This window comes from Panicum virgatum, chromosome 9N, assembly GCF_016808335.1.
Source record: "Panicum virgatum strain AP13 chromosome 9N, P.virgatum_v5, whole genome shotgun sequence".
Classification (NCBI taxonomy): domain Eukaryota; kingdom Viridiplantae; phylum Streptophyta; class Magnoliopsida; order Poales; family Poaceae; genus Panicum; species Panicum virgatum.
In genome coordinates, this window is record NC_053153.1 from 68,576,959 (window position 1) to 68,596,293 (window position 19,335).

At 45.7% G+C, this 19,335-nt stretch overlaps 2 protein-coding genes across 3 annotated transcripts; both read right to left on the reverse strand.

Annotated features, from left to right (window-relative positions):
- Positions 1-1,606: 1,606 nt before the first annotated feature.
- On the reverse strand, positions 1,607-6,711 carry LOC120690741 (serine/threonine protein kinase OSK4-like). Of its 2 annotated transcripts, none has more exons than XM_039973529.1 (11): positions 6,544-6,711; positions 5,190-5,380; positions 4,851-5,035; positions 4,202-4,384; positions 3,976-4,107; positions 3,706-3,891; positions 3,174-3,263; positions 3,019-3,102; positions 2,759-2,899; positions 2,455-2,685; positions 1,607-2,110 (listed from the first exon to the last, which is right to left on the reverse strand). In XM_039973529.1, the coding sequence occupies exons 1-11, from the start codon at positions 6,696-6,698 to the stop codon at positions 1,997-1,999; spliced, it is 1,692 nt and encodes a 563-aa protein (XP_039829463.1). In that variant the 5' UTR covers positions 6,699-6,711; the 3' UTR covers positions 1,607-1,996. The 2 variants fall into 2 exon arrangements, with proteins under 2 accessions (XP_039829463.1, XP_039829464.1); XM_039973530.1 differs by having other exon boundaries at positions 1,667-2,110; positions 6,549-6,697.
- Positions 6,712-9,821: 3,110 nt separating this feature from the next.
- Positions 9,822-13,285, reverse strand: LOC120692260. The gene is made up of 6 exons (XM_039975521.1): positions 13,094-13,285; positions 12,872-13,013; positions 12,222-12,786; positions 11,211-12,006; positions 11,088-11,137; positions 9,822-10,314 (listed from the first exon to the last, which is right to left on the reverse strand). The coding sequence occupies exons 1-5, from the start codon at positions 13,116-13,118 to the stop codon at positions 11,115-11,117; spliced, it is 1,551 nt and encodes a 516-aa protein (XP_039831455.1). The 5' UTR covers positions 13,119-13,285; the 3' UTR covers positions 9,822-10,314; positions 11,088-11,114.
- Between the last annotated feature and the right edge of the window lie 6,050 nt (positions 13,286-19,335).

Sequence of the window (19,335 nt, forward strand, 5' to 3'; positions counted from 1 at the left end):
AGGTTATGTTTTTATCTGAGTTGAGGCAAAATTTGTTCATTTGGAATTAGACATTGCGAAACAAACCACGAAAGGTTGAAGATTTTGATTTACCTCCTGTTTTTTTTGTTACTTTTTATTTGTTCTAGTTTACACTAGAAAAATGTTGCACCGTTGGCGTTCTCGAGAGGCCCGTCATAGGCATATATATCCGTGCTTGTAAAGTTTTGTTGCGGGTTTGGTCAAATTTGATTTGGATTTTTAAGCTTTTGAAATATATCTATGGATTGTCCATGCGTCTTTAGCGAGAAAATTTGTATGTGACATGCATCATAGGTGTCAATGCTGTGGTATGCAATGTGTAAATGTGCGAGACGATTCAGCCCGTTATCAATACACATTAAGAGGGTTGGTTTCGCAAAAGTCTAGGGGGTTTCTGTGAATTTGATGTTCATGGAGTGCAGATTGGTTTTGCCAAAGTCCAGGGGTTTTTTCATAAAATTCTCATCTATAGAGTGCGTATCTATTTTGTTAGAATTCAAAGGGTCTTTTGTAAAATTGACACTCACAAAATCCGGAGGCTCTTTTACAAAATTCCCGTACATGGACTGCGGGTTGATTTCACCAAAGTTTGAGAGGTTCTTTTGCAAAATTTGCATTCCCATCTGTTCTTAGCCGTCGGATCGGCCGATCCGACAGTCGAGGAATTCGGGGTGATGTGGCCACCTTGCTAGTGTCGGGAATGCACCAGGATTAATAGGAAAGACCATGTCGATTTCATTAAAATTTAGGGGGTCTTTTGTAAAATTGACATTCACAACTCTAGAGGCTCTTTTTGCAAATTGTCGTCCATGGACTGCGGATTGATTTCATCAAAGTTTGAGAGGTTCTTTTGCAAAATTTAGCCCCGTCTATTTCTAGCTGTCGGATCAGCCGATCCGACGGTCGAAGAATTCGAGGTTATGTGGCCACCTTCCTAGTGCAGGGAATGCACTAGGATTTGCAAAATTGCCGTCCATGGACTGTGGGTTGATTTCACCAAAATTTGATAGGTTCCTTTGCAAAATTTACATCCCCATCTATTCCTAGCCGTTGAATCGGTCGATCGATCCAACGGTAGAAGAATTCAGGGTGATATGACCACCAACCTGGTACAAAGAACGCACCATGATTAGTAGAAAAGATTAGTGCTTTATGATATCTTGGGTACACATTTCATAAAACATAGTGTACTACCTATAACAATCGTAGGCTGGTACAACATCGGAAAAACTTTTCAAAAAATACATCATCGAAAAAAGAATGTCTAAAGCTAATATATCCATTATCCAAAAAAAAGTATTTCAATATCACACATAACTGATATAGCATCATTGTCAGGAGTATTCACATGTATATTTACTTACAAAATGTAAGTCACAGTACTCCGTTCCTAAAATATGAAGGTTATGACAAGCTAACTAGTTTAAATAGATTAGTTGGCTTATCATAAACATATAAAAGACGGTGGGCATAGCATGATCGCAGATGTGTCTATGGTTAATGAATTATTAGCAACTACAATAACTTCCATATATCTACTTAGTTACAAAAGAGTCAATAAGCATGACATTTTTGCAGATGTGTCTGGTGGTCATGAAAAAATATTTGCGACTGCAAAATTTTGAAGTACATCGGAGGATAGATATGTAGTAAGTTGAATAGAAGCTGGATCTTGCATTTTTCGCAAGTGGTTGCACTGCAGAATTGCCATCTGCGGTGCTACAGCTTGCTTAAACAGAAATGCCCCCCCAGACAGTTATACTAAACCTATGCATATCTATAACAAGTTAACAGCCAACCTTTGGGCGAATCACAAGACCAGTCACTCAAACACAAACAAACACGTTTTGCTGTCCAAAGACAAGAGAAAGGTGCAAAGGCTCCTATTTACATGGTGTTGTTTATTCATCACCAAAAACCTCACAAGGCAAAGCCCTATGTTTAGTTATTCGCCACTCTGAACATAGACAGAGCACTATAGAACTCGAAGCTTGGTAAGGAAGGCCGCACAAAAGTCCAGGAAGAGGAGCTGAGGTCCAGTAACTCTCTGCATATCGAGGAGGTATTTTTCATCCCTCGTCTTGTAAAGCTGATGAAGAAGAAAACATTGTCAGTGAATGCATCGCCAAAGAGCGTATATTATACGAGAGACATTTGAAGTGCACTAGTAGATAACGACTCTAACATAGACACAATATATGGTTGACTATTGCTGTGTAGTATTGAGAAAAAATAAGAAAGTTTGCTTGGTCAAAATGGCACCAGTATGTATTATGGATTCCCTTTTTAGAAAAATAAGAAAGAGATAAGGTGGCTTGAAAACACATAATTTACTTGTTGATAATAATGATTCAAAACATATAATTGAACAAGTCGAATATAATGGGTTAAAAATCCACACAATCTATTACATGTTGAAAAAAGACTACATACCTGGATTTCAAATTTGATCACAGCAGGTAGCTTTCCGTTTGCATCATCATTATCCATAATGGTAGAGTCACCAAGAAAGCTGTTGCTGGCATCTAACATATCATCGACTTCAGAAAATCCAGGACACCATCTGCATTTCATATTGTAGTGTCCATTCTTCTTCCAGCTGACATTTAATTCTTGAAGTGCTTTCAGGACCTCAATCATTATTTCACGAGGGTGGGCCCGAGACTGTTGGTTAAGTGATACATTAATACAAGTGCTAGGTTGTACAAGGCAAAGCAAAATGAACAGTATGCAAAACCTGAAGTCCAAGCGCCCATTTTCTTTCAACGGGATAATGTGTCCACAAACCGCTGCTATGAGGATCGCTGCTTCCTGGAACATGATTCCTCGTACCAGAACTAGTTGATTCGGACAACGCCGGCTGATTTAAATTCCTATCCTGGAGAAGCAACCATTCAGGTATTCAGAAATTCAACAGTGCTAAAATCATCAACAAATCAAATACCCCCCTTTCACTGTTTATCTTGTCTAAAGGTCCGAATGTAAATGTATACTGACCATTGATTCTTGATAATCTGCCCCGAGATAGCCACTGGTTGCTCTAAACCGATTGTCCAATAGTAAATAATACGCAACAGTTGCCTGGAATATTTGCCAAATATCAGTAGCCAAGTCACTAAAAGGAGCATAAGGCTCATTTTGCATGTCCATACCTCATTTTGAAGTCGGCTGCACAGTGACTCACACACATCGTCCTTTTTAAATCCCAAATTAACAACATCTCGAAGTGTATCCTCATCAATCTTCAGAAAATGACCATTGTAGGAAATGTTATAACATTGTCAGGAGAAGAATGAGAGGGCTGGTCATTGTAAAATCAATCTAATAGAAATACCTTAATACCCTTCAAAATGTATTAAAAAGTGACACTGCGAGAAAATTTAGTGCACCAATTACGCATTCTATCAGATATACATGTTGGTGGCTTGGTGCTACAATACAAACTAGCAGTGAGGAATAATATAAGATATAATTTTTTTTATATTGATTTCTACAATATTATGTTCACAAGATAGTACAGACGTATGCTTATAAAAGTATTTTTACATGTAAAATTATATAATTAATGATATTCTGATATGAACAGTCTAAATACTTTTTCTTGCATACTAGTAGACACAATTAGAAAAAGTTGAATGCAATCATACAATAGCGGCATAACCACTCAAATGCAAGAGGATATACCATTTTGGCTTGCTGTGCCGTGTCTGGTGGAGGCACCGCCAAATAACGAGGAAGGCGAAACTGGAACCATGGATGCTCTCGAATTTCACGAATTGTGATTCTCTTCATAGGCTCGACAACAAGCATTCTTGGGATCAAATCCCTGGCCAAAGCAGATAAATGACTCGGAAGAGTGTAGATACCTCCCTGAAACACGTAACCAGGGGGAGGGAGATCAAATCCCAAAAAAAAGTTGCATGGTAGAAGTAGTCAACGTAAGTTCTTTCTCACCTTGATCTTTTTGAACAGGTTGGGAATATTCTCATCATCAAATGGAAGAGTTCCACAAAGAAGTGCATAAAGGATCACTCCACAACTCCATACATCAACCTCAGGTCCAGCATATAATCTACCAGATATTACCTACAAAGGAACACCCACATGTATCAAGAAACATGGTGTGCAAGAAAAAGCAGGAAAATAGATAAACAAATCTCTGTAACAGGCATAAAAATACCTCTGGAGCAGCATAGTTTGGACTCCCACAGCTAGTCTTCAAAAAATGACCATCATGCATTACATTGCTTAAGCCAAAGTCTGCAAGTTTTACATTATACTTCGAATCAAGTAACAGATTTTCTGGCTTTAGGTCACGATGGACAACCATGTTTCTATGGCAGTATTCAACACCAGATATGATCTGTTCATGACACATGAAAAAAAAAGAAACTAATAAGACACGTTGGATATACCAAAAAGAAGAAATCAGAACATTTTGCATATCCTCCCACGGAAAGATGTAATGTTTCAATCATGATTCAAAATTCTGATACTAAGATAATCAAGAGTTCATAAAGGTGCATTAACTGATTGAATAGATTGCATCACTAAAGACAAAGCAACTACCTCATCAGGCTTGCAAGTCAGCATGGTTACAGGTCAGAAGCTAAAAACAAGGCAAGGCAAGGCAAAACTAATCCAAATAGGCAAATACTTAATGTGACCCACATTAAACATAGAAAAAAAACAATGAGGAACATGAATGGAATGTCCATAAGTATTAAATTTTCACTGATGCAAAACAACAAGGGATTGATAGATACTTATTGTGACAAACAAATGTCATTACAACTTACAAGCAAACAAATGAGTGAAATAACAAATACCTGCTGGAAGATTCGCCGAGCTTCCTCTTCCTGTAATCTACCTTTCTCAACAATGTAATCAAACAGCTCACCATACTTACAATATTCCATCACAACAAATATATCCATAGGTGTGTAAATGACCTCATAAAGCCGTATGATATGGGGATGAATGAACAACTTCAATATCTTGATTTCTCTCTTTGCTGGAAAAAGGAAAAAAAAGGTTGGGGGGGGGGGTCTTAATAGTAGCAAATCAACTCCCGGTCTTAATTTCAAAGCACTATCAAAAGTTAAACTCGCTCCTCATCAAAATATATCTGAGAAATAATGTGGTACCAACTGTATAAGGAAGCATACCTTTCTCTTCCATTTCCATATTTCTCATTTGGCGGCAGTTAATGATCTTTATAGCAACTCTATGTCCTGTAAGCTTATGCTCTGCAATCTTCACTTTTCCAAATGTACCAATACCTAATGTTCTTCCCAGGGTGTAGTTTCTTAATGCATCAGACTGTCCACCCCCTCTAGTGTTCCCATCCATTTTCACTCTGCCATTAATGAAAGATGAGATATTATGTTTGTTAAATATCAATTAGGGCAACTATAAGTTGCATTGAATAAGATGGCTTGCACCGTTGAAATACAAATCAAATCACACTCGGTGTGGTCCATGTTTCTAATTGTACCCATAACATAAATTATTTTACTTTTTAGGAACATAAAACTATGTAAACCAAGGTTTTAAATCGCCGGCTAAGACGTTTAGCGGTAGAGCTGCCGTTACGGCATTTAGCGGGCTATATCCGGAATTTAGCGGGCTATAGCCGGTTTTAACGGGCTAAATGCCATAGCGGCCGCCCTTTCTAGAAGCTATAGCGGTCTATAGCGGAAGCTATAGCCGGCTATTTAAAACCTTGATGTAAACGCTCAAATTTAAGGGTAAAACAAATACCATCATGCAGCCGCACCATCCTATCATGTATCATCCCCTTAACCAAACCCTAACCATAAGCTATCTCCAAAGTATTTGAAGGCCTTTGGCCTCCCCAAAGTGTTGTAAGCCATCTTCCCCGCAATGGAATCCCAGGTTACTACAAAGCCTTTACAGTGTCGGCACACTGGATCATAGAATCCGAGCATAGAATCCGCACACAAAACACAGACCAGTAACCAATCAGCTACCACACGCAACACAGGCAACCCGTGCAACGGTCCCATCCCTACAAAAGATAGACGGCACACAAATCCGAATCTCTCGCCCAGCGAGATCTTTCAGCTCAGAAGCTGAACCGAGGAAAGTGAGATCGACTGACAGATCAACCGGTAGATAAGCTACCCAAGCAATCGGTCGAGGTTGACCTCGTAGCAAGCGGCGAGAGGTTAGCCCGGAAGGATCTGAGGCAACGAAGCTGGAGCAGACGACGTCCTTTGGGGATGCCAGAGGCGTTGCGTCCGAGGAGACCCGAGACCGCCGCCGCCTCGCTCAAACAGCCCGTCAAATCCCTAAAGCCAAAAGCGCCGCTCAAATTCCCCCACCTCATCTACTCTTCCGAGACCACGAGACCTCCGCGCCCTCCCCAAGGAAATGCCACAGCAAGCCCCCCTTGATCCGCAGCTCAAAACCACCCAGGTCCCCGAACCCGAAGAAGAATCGAAGCAGGAGAGCTTGCAGACACCAGCAGGAATTCCACGAGCACAGCAGCGCGGCTACCTTACCTTACCGGAGCTCGCTGGTGGCCGACGGGGGTCAACCTTCCTGCGCGCGGGCGTGCGCGGGAGGAGAGAGACGGGGAGCACCCACGAGCGGAGAGCGGAGAGCGGGGAGAGGTTTTGGGGGTTGGGGCGTCTGGCCGGGCTCGGTCCCATTCCGGGGGGCCGGAGGCTTTGTGTTTAGCTTTAGTTATTAGGTCCCGTTTGATTTGGTTTGTGCTGTGTTAGTGAATAGTGACATTTTGACTGTTAATTACGGTGTCAAATAAATTTAATTTATAAAATCAACTTCAAAATCTCGTACTAATGACTCTAAAGAATCTAATGAGATATTTGACCGCGCGACTAGAGGATGATTATTGTAGCATTACTATAGTAAATCATTAATTAATTACCATCATTAGATTCATCGCGAAAAATTAAACTCATCCCTAAAAAATTTGTAAATTGACTTCATTTACTATTTTATATATATAATATTTTTTTAAAATAGAATAGCTTAGCGCAAACCAAACCATGAATCGGCCGCCTCCTCGGCGGCTGGCCGGGTTGGGGCGGCGTTTTACCGGCGGAAACGATAGCCGTCGCCGTCGCGATGACGTGGCGGCCCTCTCGCTCGCGCCCGCGTTTTGGCCGCTTCTGTCTTCCTATCCCCGTCTCCTTCTGGCTGGCCCCGAATATACTAGTGCGCGTGCGTCCGTTTGGTGGCGGATCGCGCCGGTGGGGTGGGGTTGGGGGAGGGGAGAGCTCCGGAGCTGACACGGCGCGGCTCGTTTCCGACGAGGACGTCGGCGTGTTGGATCATTGGACGGGCTGCGCCTGCGGCGTGCCCGTGCTGGTGGCCTCCTCCGACCCCCCCCCCCCCCCCCCGGCCGGTTGTTTGCTGACCCGAATACACGCGTCGCCTTGCGCGGGCGCGCTTGGGCTGCTAGCTGCGCAGCGGTTGGCCGTTGCTGCGGGCTTGTCGCCATCGCGGCCGCCGGAGGAGACGTGGGGGCTATCAAAGTATTTTTTTTTACGCTCGGATCAGTGACGTGCGATTAGCTCTCGGCTAGACTATTAGATGTGCTCATTGTGTGACCGTGTCAAGTCGCTGCCAGGCTTAAATAATAGGGAGAACGGGAGATCCGGAGATGCGAGTGTTCCAAGCTGGGAGACGACTGCTCTGAGAGGGATTAGATGCATTGAGCATTATTTGACTCTGAAGTAGTGCTAGACTACTAGTGTAGGGCTACAGGCTGCCCCGTTCTTGTAGCTCATTGGCAGTAGTGTTTACGAAACAATTCTGTAGCAAGTGGGGATGTGGCACGAGGTTTTGTAGGTGCAAGTACAACCGAGGGTGGGAATTTTCTTTTATGAAGTTCAACATCAGCTAGTTTTTATTTCTTTCTTCGCTCGACACCACAGAAGCTCCTTTCATTGGGAAAAAAAGCACAAAAAGCTAGGTGATAGTAGTTCTTTTTAGCAAAAGATAAAAAACAACGGTAACATTTGTAACCGTGGTAGCGAATTTGACGGTCCAATCAGAACCGCTGGACGGTTAAACAAAAGAGCAGTGAACGAGACGTCTGGCCGTTAGTCAAAAGGAGGTGATTTGGTTGGCGACGGAAGCAACGCTGGAAAGTATCACCGCCGCGGGGCAACCTCCCGGCCGGCCGGCCGGCCGGTTCGTCGCTGTCAGTCGTTTTCGCCCGCGATCTGCCCATCTACCCGCGCTCCGTGTGCCGCCGGCTCCTCCGATCCGCAGCCGTGCCGGCGACGCCTTCGAGGCCGTGAACCCGCACACGTGCCCGATAAAGCCGGCTAGCTCCCTTTTGTCTTCGCGTGGCGACATGTCCCGGCGAGCCGCACGAGATGCGGCGCTGCCACGTACGCTCTCCGTTGTCCGTGTGCGGTGTGCGCCCTCACCGCTCAGGCTCCGAGGCTCGGCGGTCCACGGGCTCTGATCTTCCTCTCGCCTGCGCTCGTCTCTCGATCCCGGCCTGCCGGCCTCCTCGTGATCTAGTCTGACGGCCGGCCGTGAGCCCGTGACGAGACGCGGCCGGATGCGCCCGTAGCTTCCGGCGGCACGTACACGGCTGCCGTTCTCCCGGCCCCAACTCTCGCACGCGCGCGCGCGCCAGGAAACGAGCGGATTGGGCAGGCGCCACGCCAGGACGCGAAGCCGGAGCCGGCACCCGAGCACGCGCCGCGCCGCGACACGCTGGCCCGGCGCCCGCACGCGGGTGTGTCGCGGAGCGTGCCAGGCGTGCGCTGCACGACCGACCCCCGACGCACGGCCACTTGTGGGCGCGTTGCATGCGCGCGCTGGGCGGGCGGGGGCTGCCGTCACTTTGGTCCTCCGTGCTCGCTCCAATGTGGCAAGGATCATCTCCAAGGACCGGGAAACGACCTATGACGATGGGTGGCGTCGTGGCGATGCATGAGCCGAGCAAGGCCATCGCACCCGGCCGGAGGGAGCTCGCTGGCATGGGTCGACCTCTGCCGTGGCGTCCTGCTGCTGGCATACCTACGAGTCTATGACGGTACGAGCACTCTCCTCGTTCTTCAATCTCATAGGCATGCACTCTCCTCTCCCGATTCGGTTTGTTGAGTAACTTTGACGACAATGGCGGTTGGATGGTCAGCATGTCGAAGAGCTTGACTGTGGTTCGAAGTATTGGTGCAAATTGTTTGCTTGCTGTTAACACCAGAGAGTAGAAGCAGCGGAACAGTCCTGTGTTGAAGGGACTTGCTGTCCACGTACATTCTTCAGGTGCATCGGTACTGAAGAGACGAGCGATCCTTCAGTCTTTTGCTGAAGATTCTTCTGTGGCTACAAATAGAACTTCTGTACAGGTCGGTGCATTTTCTTTGGTGGTCGAGAATGACAAGATGATGGAGGATGAAAGCATACCTTCTACTGCTAATGCTAATTTTGTGCCGAGCAACAACATTTTCATGGGTGTTAATCTGCACGAAGAAGAGAAGCAAGCAATCAAGGAGCACATTGTTCAGATTGGCCAGGTCCATGGCAGTCGGAATGACAAATATGGATTATGTAATTAGCAATGTTCTTTATCTGTTAAATTTCTAATAGTGGATTCTTTATCTGTTGGAGTTTATTGGATGTCGAATATCTCCGTAATGCCCAGCACATGAATTTCAACGCCAACAAAAAGAGACTCGAAGCAGCTGAAGTAATCTCTCCGGAACAGAGATTCGCTCCATGTAGTACCTTCTCCAAGTTCCTTATTGGGGTTCGATCAAATAGCCACAAGAGTCGTTAGTTAACGCTAGTGACAAGTTACAACGTTCTACATTGTAGCATGTTTCAAACAGTGATGATGTGCATATTACATCAAAGTCCACACCTGAAGGTTTCAATGATTCTCACACTGCCACTTCAAAAACAAAAAAGACTCCCACATTAAAGCTAAACAGAGGGAGACCGCAATTCTGCTATGCTAAGCAAGCATACAAATACGATTAACCGGAAGGGGGAAAACCCCACAGAGGTCATCTGAGCATGACGACCTTTGTTCACACATCATGTTCTTGGACTGGTTAAAGAAAACCATACGCGGTGGCAGGCACACAGATGATCCTATTCCCAGACCGAAGCAAGCAAAGCAAGCTCCGGACTAAAAATAGACTGCATGTACAATCACACACTGACACACTACATGCCTGCACCAATCACTCTAACATAGTAACATCGAAGTTTATGAGCAGCCCTATTGCTGTTACAGCGAGTGTTGACTGTTGACTCCAGCTCCAGTTGCTATTGCATCTGTAAAGAATGCAGCATTAGTTCCAAGTTGTGGTAACATCAACAGTTCAGTAGATGGAAACTGACTGACAGAGAATGCTACTCGCATTATACTAGTATCAGCTGCTCTTTTGATTCCATAATGATTAATTGGTGAGCATCTACCCCAAATTGCACATATTTCTTAAAAACACCTATGACTATATTGTCGAGGAATAAATGCATCGCTCATAACATAGAAGTTTATAATAAGTACAACAGCTACTTACATGCATGATTTACTAGCATATTGATGTCAGAATTTTGGGTCAGGTTATAGCTACTTATGCTCATAAAATCCACTCCTTATTTTTCACTAACTTTTTTCTTTGAAAGATACATTTCCATCCTTACAAACAGGGGTGAAGCCACGTTAAAAATAACCCTAGTGCACACTCTAATATTTATAAGAAAGCTAGAACATTTTAAATAATTAAAATTGAGTCATCTCCAAGTAAATTTTTGTTGTACCATGGTAAGTGAACGTAGCTTCGCTCCTTGCTTACAAAGGACCTTCTAAAAAAAGTTGTATGTAGGGGCAGTTGGGTACAGCAGCAGTGTTAAAGCTATATCTAGATCCAGTAATTCTTTTTTGTGTGTGTGAAAAAGACCAAATTATACCTTCAAGTATCATAAAAACTACACACCACAATTGTGAAACAGACATACCAACACCAGCAGCAATAAAAACTGGTGCCAGGAATCAATCAACAGTAGCTTTTCTATGACCCTAAAAAATAAGCAGCAGGACATACCTCATTACTGGCAGCATCATCCATAGGTCATTTGGACTTAAGCTGATCATCTGCAAGGTGCTCTCTCCATCAGAATGTATTTTAAGCAACGTGATATGAAAAGTTCTGGACATTTTAACTTACGTAAAGCAGGATACCCCGATGCCACATCTTGAGTCACTTTGCTCTCATGATCACCAGCTCCAGCAATAGCATTATGCTTCGCATCATAATGGCTACCAGATGGCATCTGCTCTGAAGACAGGTCTCTTGTGAAAGCAGACTTTTTATAAGGGCAACTGGATGTTAGCCTCTTCGACGACAATGGAGACTTCTTGTCAAAATAGCTACCAGAAGATAAGTGCTTTGAGGATGAACTCCCCACGCCGGGAGACAATTTATCTGAAGGGTTATCCAATGAGAGGCGTCCAGCAGAAGAAGCCATTGCAGGTATAGATTCTCTCGTTCTCAATTTTTCAGTGGAGGATCTGCATGCTGACTGGATTATTTCATTGCTGCAAGGAACTTCAATCTCGGCGTTCTTCAGTACATCAAAGTTTGCTTCATCTAATTTGTCCTCAATCACAGCCTCAGAGTCATCAAACTCAAAACTCCCATTCAGTTTACTCTGAAAGCTTGTTTGGCCCATGATATCTTCATCATGCTTGTCAACAAAGATAGCACCCGCATTTGCAAGATCGTCACCAGGCTCAAACTCCAGGCACTCATCTACTTTAAGTGTGACCGTGTCAATGTTTTTGCCTACTGCATTGATTGCTATAGGTGTATTCATCTTCTCACAACCATCAGTATCGAACTTCGGTTGGTTTACTGGCCTACCATGGGCAGTGAGAAGCTCATCAAATAAAGGGGTTGAAGTGCCAGCATTTTCATGGCGCACAGTGTAACTTCTGAGCTCACTTTGGATCCTGTGAATTGGCTGTCCACAAAAAAATCAGCTTATTATTCAAAGGAGCAGTATTGACATCAGGATTAGCACTTATCCACAGGTTTCAAGCTTCTATCAACTGGCTATACAAACGGAAAACAATAAAAATAAAATGTTACAGCCGAAAAGTGGTAGTGTTTAACATGCATATGCAACGATCTCTCAGAATTGCACGTAGAATTGGAATCACATAGTTTATCTCTCACCTGAGCTTGGCACTCAAATGCAAGGCGAAAGAATGCCGCAGCAACCCAGTGTTTCCCAGCAGACTCGGCCAGATGGATCTGGGCTAGCCAGTATGTCGCCGACTCAAGCTGATCAAGCGTGCAAATGCTGCAATTCTGCGCGCTAAAGAAAGGCGTCTCTGCAGCTAACTCCTTTGCTGGCTTCTCTCCGGCTCTCATAGCCACCATTGGCGTATGCCCAACAGTGTCGTCAGCATAAGCTTTCGTCTTCTCTCCACTGGGGGCCGCCGCCCCCACAGCAGCCTCCTGAAAGCTCACTCGCTGGCTTCTCTTTGTGGTCTTCGCCTCCCGATCCGCACCCGGGGCGAGTTTTTTCAGGGGCTTTGCTGCAAGTCTGGAAGTCCTCGTCGCCCTGATCGGATTCGACGGCGACAGCTTCGAAGGCTTCTGTATTGCTGCAGGCGAAAGCTTAGAAGGCCTCTGAATTGCTGGTGGCGACATCTTAGAAGGCTTCTTCAGCGGCGGAAGTGGCTTCTCGACCAGGGTGTTGCTGCTCCTGGCGGTGCCAAAACCGCGCCGTGGCGGCCTAGAAAAAACACCCAACCTAATCTCAGCAACTAAACAAACCGGAGAGCACACGACAACTAAATAGAATGCCAACGAATCCTTACCGTGGTTGTGGGGCGGCGTCGGCGTTGCCCGTCGGCGACCTCTTGGCCATCCTCGCCGCGCGCGTCGTGGCAATGGACTTGGGCTTGGGCGCCGCCGCCTTCAACGACGGGGGCGCGGGCGCGGCAACCGGCCGGCGCTTCCCTGCGCGTCTCGCGAAGTTATTCACCACGAATTGAACAGAGGTAGGGACTGACGCCGGAGAGAGACCTGCTGCAGCTTACCTGGGAGGAGGGGCTGGGGATCCATGGCCCCTGGACTCTAGCGTGGTTGGAGCGATCGAGGGAGGAGGGGCTGATGAAACAGTGGCGTCGCGGTCCTCGCGGAGACGTGGGGATGGACTTGGGAAAGTGGGGGAGATGGGGAATTGCCGTTGGGGTCTTGGGGACATCGGGTCGGTGGATTTGAAATTTTTTGAACCGCCCGCTCCGAGGATGGGAGGGAGGGAGGGTCAGAGGGACGAGGAGTCCACAAGGGAGCGCGTTGTCAAAATCTGTATCTGACTAGAAACCACAGCGCGGCCTTGCCGCGCGAACGTTGGAGGGAGCCAGTGTTTAACTGGCGCTGCACTAAGGAGTATATTTGTATCGTGTCTTTATAGTTTAGCAGCATATACACATTATTTCATCACTTCAAATAATTCCGTTGTGCTTGCTATGATTCCTGCTGAGAAGAGAAGTGTTTGTGTGGCGTACATGAGAGGAAGGCCAGCGAGGGATGCAACCATTTGATATGGTATAGTAGCGTTGCTTTCTCTTTGGAGCTATTTTGTAGACTATACTTTTATTGTGCCTTGCGGCTGATGTGCAATGGATCATATAAATATATTTCCAAATGTATTGCAAAAGTACTTTTAATTTGGAAGTGCTGTCAATTAAAAACTACATATTTAGAATTGTTGAGCAACTTAAGTTTGTAATGTTTTTTAAATCTGAAGACGGTTTAGTGTTCGTATCGTACGTTTAATGGATGTTCTATGAAAAAAATTTCGAAACGTATTGCAAAAGTACTTTTAATTTGAAAGTCTTCTCAATTAAAAAAATTGATATTTATAAATGTTGAGCAACCTAAGTTTGTAATGTTTATTAAATCTGAAGACGGTACGGTGTTCTATGTACGTTTAATGGGTCTTATATAGAAAAATTGATATAACATGCTGGGGTTATATTTTAGGAAACTACGAGGTTTGTTTTGAAAAAGTAAATGTGAGAGAGGGATATAGCGTTAGTTATTTTTGATAAAGGTCAGGGGGCTTTCCAAAAATTACCGGAGAGAAGGATATGAAAAATGACCGGAGTTTGCACTATCTCGGCTATCCGCTCAGGCGATCCAACAGCTGTGAATTGGAGGCGACGTGGCCACCCTGCCGTGCGTGGGAATGCACCTGACCAGGCCAGGCCAGGTGGAGGCGCGGCGGGACGTGCGGCGGCCCGGCGGGAGGCGCGGCTGGCCAACGAGCGCTGGCCCTTGGCCGTGAGGAGGGCCGGAGGTGTGGGGGTGGGGGTAGGGGGGGTGGTGGCGGCGTCGAAGGGCGGTGGCTAAGTGGAGCACGGGGCCGTTGGCCACTAACGTAAGATGGTTTCAGGCAATCTATTTCAAGTTCGAGAGTGGCCTTGTTTGGTTAGCCTCAACATTCTAGGATTCCTAAAAGACACTTTTTCCAAAAAAAAATCTCTTATGTGTGGAGTACAAAATAAAGTCTATTTGCAAAACCTCTTCAGAGATGGATGTAACTTTTCGCGACGAATATAATGACGATAATTAAGTTATGTTTGGCTATAGTGATACTACAGTTACTTTTCTCTAACCGTGCGGTTAAAGACCTCATTAGATTGTTTATAGTTCCTAGCGCAAGAGTTTTGGAATTAATTTTCTAAACTAGCTTTGTTTGACACCGTAATTAGTGAACAATAACCAAACAACAACAAGACCAGTAGAGCCCGAACAGCAAAAGCTGCAGTGCGCTCGCAAAGCTTTAATGAGGCTGAGCCTCCACCGTCGCATGTGCTCCCTGCCTCCCTCTCATTCTCTCAGGAGAAAAGAAAAGGAGGCTATTCCTCTCTCTCCCTTATCTGCTCATCTCCACACACGAGAGCAAGCAGAGCAGGCGGCGCCCGGCGCTTGCCCACGCGCCAGGGGAGGGCCAGGCCTGCGGCGGCGGTCGGCTCGCCCGTGCGGTCGCCGGTGGCCTGTGCCCCATACCGCATGCTGGCCCCGCGTCAGGGGCTGCGCCGCTCCGCGGCCGGGGCTGCGTCGAGCCGGTAGCCGAGGCCGGCGGCCGGCCGCGCGGGGCTCGCAGTTGGGGGCGCCGAGGGCTGCGCCGCTTCGACGGCTGCGCTCGTCCAGGCTGGATCTGCGCCCCGCCGGGCCGAGGTCCGGCGGCCGGCGCGTTCCTGGGCTTGGGCAGCCGGGGATGCGTCTGCTCCGCGCCGCCGCGCGTTCGCGCTCGATCTCGAGCATAGCGGCGGAGCTGCGACGCCTGGGACTCCGCCCTCTCCTGCTCCTTCTTCCAGTTTCCTTCCATGGCGGCGGCGCTGGCGGACGCCTACGCGGCGGGGATACGGCGGGACTGGCCAGATCCGGCGGCCTCGAGCTCGGCCCGTGGCGGCGGCAGCCGGATCTGGTGGCCTCGACGTCCGGCTAGGGAGGTGGCGGCGCCCTCCTCGAGCTCCGTCGCGGCCCTCCTCCCCCCCTCCTTCATGGCCGGCGGCCGTGGCGGGTTCCCGCGCGGGGCCATGGCGGGGAGCAGATCCCCGGCAAGCGGCGAGGCCCCAAGACCATGGCGACGAGGCGGAGGCTGCGAGGGCGGAGGGGGAGGGACCGCGGGTTAATTTTCCATTAGTAGAGGGTTTTTTTTGCAAAAAAACCTAGGAATTGCACGATCTCGGCCGTCCGTGCGCCCGATCGGACGGCCGGGAAAAGCGGGCGACGTGGCCACGCTCGCTGCTAACCTTTTGGTGCGCGAATCGTATTAAGAGATTGGTCCGCGTGAAGGTAGATCGGCCCATTCGATTTGCTGATGATAATTATATATGCCATTTTTCAGTTAACCTGCCGACCAGATAACCTGAAAAGGTAGGATAACCAAAATGATCCATTCTCGGGCCATTTGATTTGCTGATGATAATATATGCCATTTTTCAGTTAACCAGCCGATCAGACAACCTCAAAAGGTAGGACAACTCAAAGTGCAGGCGGGGCGGGTTGCGGCCACTCGCAAACCCGCAACGCACGCCGCAAAATTAATTGGCGGGTTCGTGGCCGTTCACTAATTAATATGGCTGCCGAATTTAGCTTCGTGGTCTTGGTGGCCAACCTACGGAAACCCGCATGGTCCGCATGCGCATGTGCTTGCTTCCTTGCCTACACTGCATGGTACTACACACGTTTGAGTTTGCTCTTAAAAATTTCAGGAAAAGCAAATCACAAATCTTTAACACCAACAATAACAAAATGTTCAAAATATTGCAAAACAACCTCTTGCTTCAGATCTGCAAGTTTCGAAAACAATAACATTTATCATTAGAATTTGTGTGAAACTTTGACTACAGGTTAAAAGCATGTGCAGATTACATTAACCGACAAAACACTACTTCCAGTAGATCGTCATGCTCTTCAGCACTTCAACTCGACGATCTTATAAGTTTTCAGAAGACTAATCAAATCCCAAATCTTGGCACTGCAGTAATCTTGATAGAAGCCTATGATCTGAAGTCGAGACTCTAACAATAGCAACAAAGTAAAAGTATGAATCTTCATCCTCCAATCTCCATTCTTTCTTCGAATCTGATAAGTTAAAAAGAAAAGGAAAAATTTTATGAGAACTGCATTATTATGTTCAGAATCTAAACCTGTGCATAATTATAGTTTAAGTTCATGCACTAATGATTTTACTCTCTATATAGAGAAGTGGCAAAAATCTGATCACAAAATGGAAACAGTATTGTCAGTTGCTTCCACATAAGGCTCTGCTCGATCTGACATGAATTCTGACTGTCATGCTACTATACGTTAGAGAATTAGTGACCACAAGCATTGTGTGTAAACTACATATTAGAGATAGTCAATGTAACACCCCAGGTGTTAATAATCTGTAATTAAGATTAATCTCATAATTAACATGATCATTAGCACTAACTTGCCTGAACCAAACCACGAAATAAATTTTCGCTAGCCGTTTAACCTATATGATGAGGAGATTTCTCTTAAAATGAGTTGTAATAAAGGTTCGAGTCATTTTCGAAACTAAAATCGACTCAAATTCAAATTCATTTCTGGGAGTTCAGGGAAACCCGGATACTCCGGGTTTGAACCCGGAAACTCCGGATGTATCAAGGTACTCCGGATTTTCACCCGGATAGTCCGGACCTAAAATTATATATCACGTATTTTGGGTCTTGTGACTGTTCCCAAATGTTATTACACCGTTTTCTCTCCCATCCTCTCTCCCTCACGAGCTCTCCCTTTCCCCTTGGCCCTAAACCCTAAATTCTTCCTTCCAAATCCATTCCAAGGCCTAAGGGAGCTCCAATCGGCGTGGGGGGATCCTCTCCTCCAAGTATTCCACCTTGGGGTGGTTTCATTTTCGAGTTTTCTTGCTAGGGAAGCTTACTCAAGGTACCAAAAGCTAGGGCTAAATGGATTGGTTGTTCTAAGATGTTTTAAGCGATTTCTTTTTGGTCAATCATCTCCATACGAGTCAATCTACTAGGGTTTAGAAGAGTTTCGATTTTCATGGGTTAGTTTTGTCGTAACAAGAATTTCAGTTTTGAGGGTGAAAATGTTGTGAAATCCGGAAACTCCAGGTATTAACCCGGAGATTCCGGATAGGAATCCGGATATTCCGGGTTACATTAGGATTATTAAGTGTAAATTGTGCAAACTAGTAGTGTTTATACTCGGTACTTGTTAAGTTGTTGTATTTCATATTTGCATTCTCATGTCATATGCATCTCGTGTAGATGCGCTAGATGTACAATGCGTGAACGTGAAGCACGCGATGTTGGAGCCGAACCACAAGACGTTGTTCGGTGGATATCTCCAGAAGATGGAAGGACCCTAAGGGGCAACCGAAGACCCGGCCCAAGGTCGGAAGGGCTCAAGGCCTTGATAGCATTAACACTGACTTAGTGTTACCCCCAGGCAAGCCCCGGTGCATGTCCTATTATTTTAACTTATGATTCACTATATATTTATGCTTATTTAATTACTTGTGCATTAGGTTTTAGGAGTTGTCTGAAACCCTAATTGCATGATCCCTAGGTTTCCTTGAGTTTATACTAGTATGTATAGGTCGATAGCGATGCCATGCTTAATAGGACTCGGTAGAAGCCGAGTGACTTCTTGTCACTCGCGAGATATAAGATGTTTCAGAAGTCGGGTAATTGCCGGTTACTCGCGAGACGTTTAATTATTTATGTACTTCAGTATTGAGTTGTGGAATGCAATGTGGAATTGATGAAAACTTGAGACCGGACAGGGAATGATGATGGTGTATAGGTATGTCAGCAGGACAGGGTTTCTGGTTGTCTTAACCCCGTCTGTGTCGATTAAGGACCGATCGTTGTGGCAGTGTTGATCGGGGATTGAACTGTACTAACCGCATACCGAGAGTAGGAGGTAGTCGAAACCGGTAAGCCGAGTACTGCCTTGCTTCGAAAGTATAGGAACCCGCACCCAACTCCTGGGGTAGTCGAGTAGTCGCGGAGAAATGAGAATGCATATGTTTAATTTTGGTGGTCTCACGTTGAGCTCGGCTGACCATATGTCGTTGGGCTGGTTCCTATAGTTCGAGGCGGGGAGGGAAATAGTTGGTGCGTGTGGTCCGACGGGGCATACGCGTGCCCGTGTTGGTTAGGTTCACCTTGCAAGGTTAAATCGAATCGATTGGCCGTGTCTCACGGTTATGAGAGCCTTGATCTCTTTGCTGCATCGTAGCAAAATATTAGAATGTGAGTTTTATATATATATATATATATGTGTGTGTGTGTGTTGAACATATTAAATTATTATTGATTGCACCACCATGTTTGCTATAGTTTGTTTATGCAAATATTGGATTAGGGTTAATTTGTATAGAATCTAGAGCTAAAATATGGAAATTAAGGACTCACTTTAGTCGCTGTTTTTTGTAAAATAACCACCAGCCAAATACCTTGCATGTCTAGGTATGTGGGCTAAGTTATACCCATTGATCGGGTAAGTCTTGCTGAGTATTAGTTGCTCAAGGTTTGTTGTTTACCCTATTTCAGGTTTAGGAGCTAACTAGGTGTCATATCGGTGGGCTTGATGTGGCGTCTTGTCTTCACGTCTCGGTAGTTCTCGATTTGTCTAGTTTGTTTTATTTTTTTCTCTAGTAAAAATGCTCTGTAAGTTAGATTCTTTTCCGCGGCTATCTTTTCGTTTGTAAATTTTAAATGTAAAGCTGTTTTGTAAAAGTCTTAATGTAATTTACTATTTTTGTAAG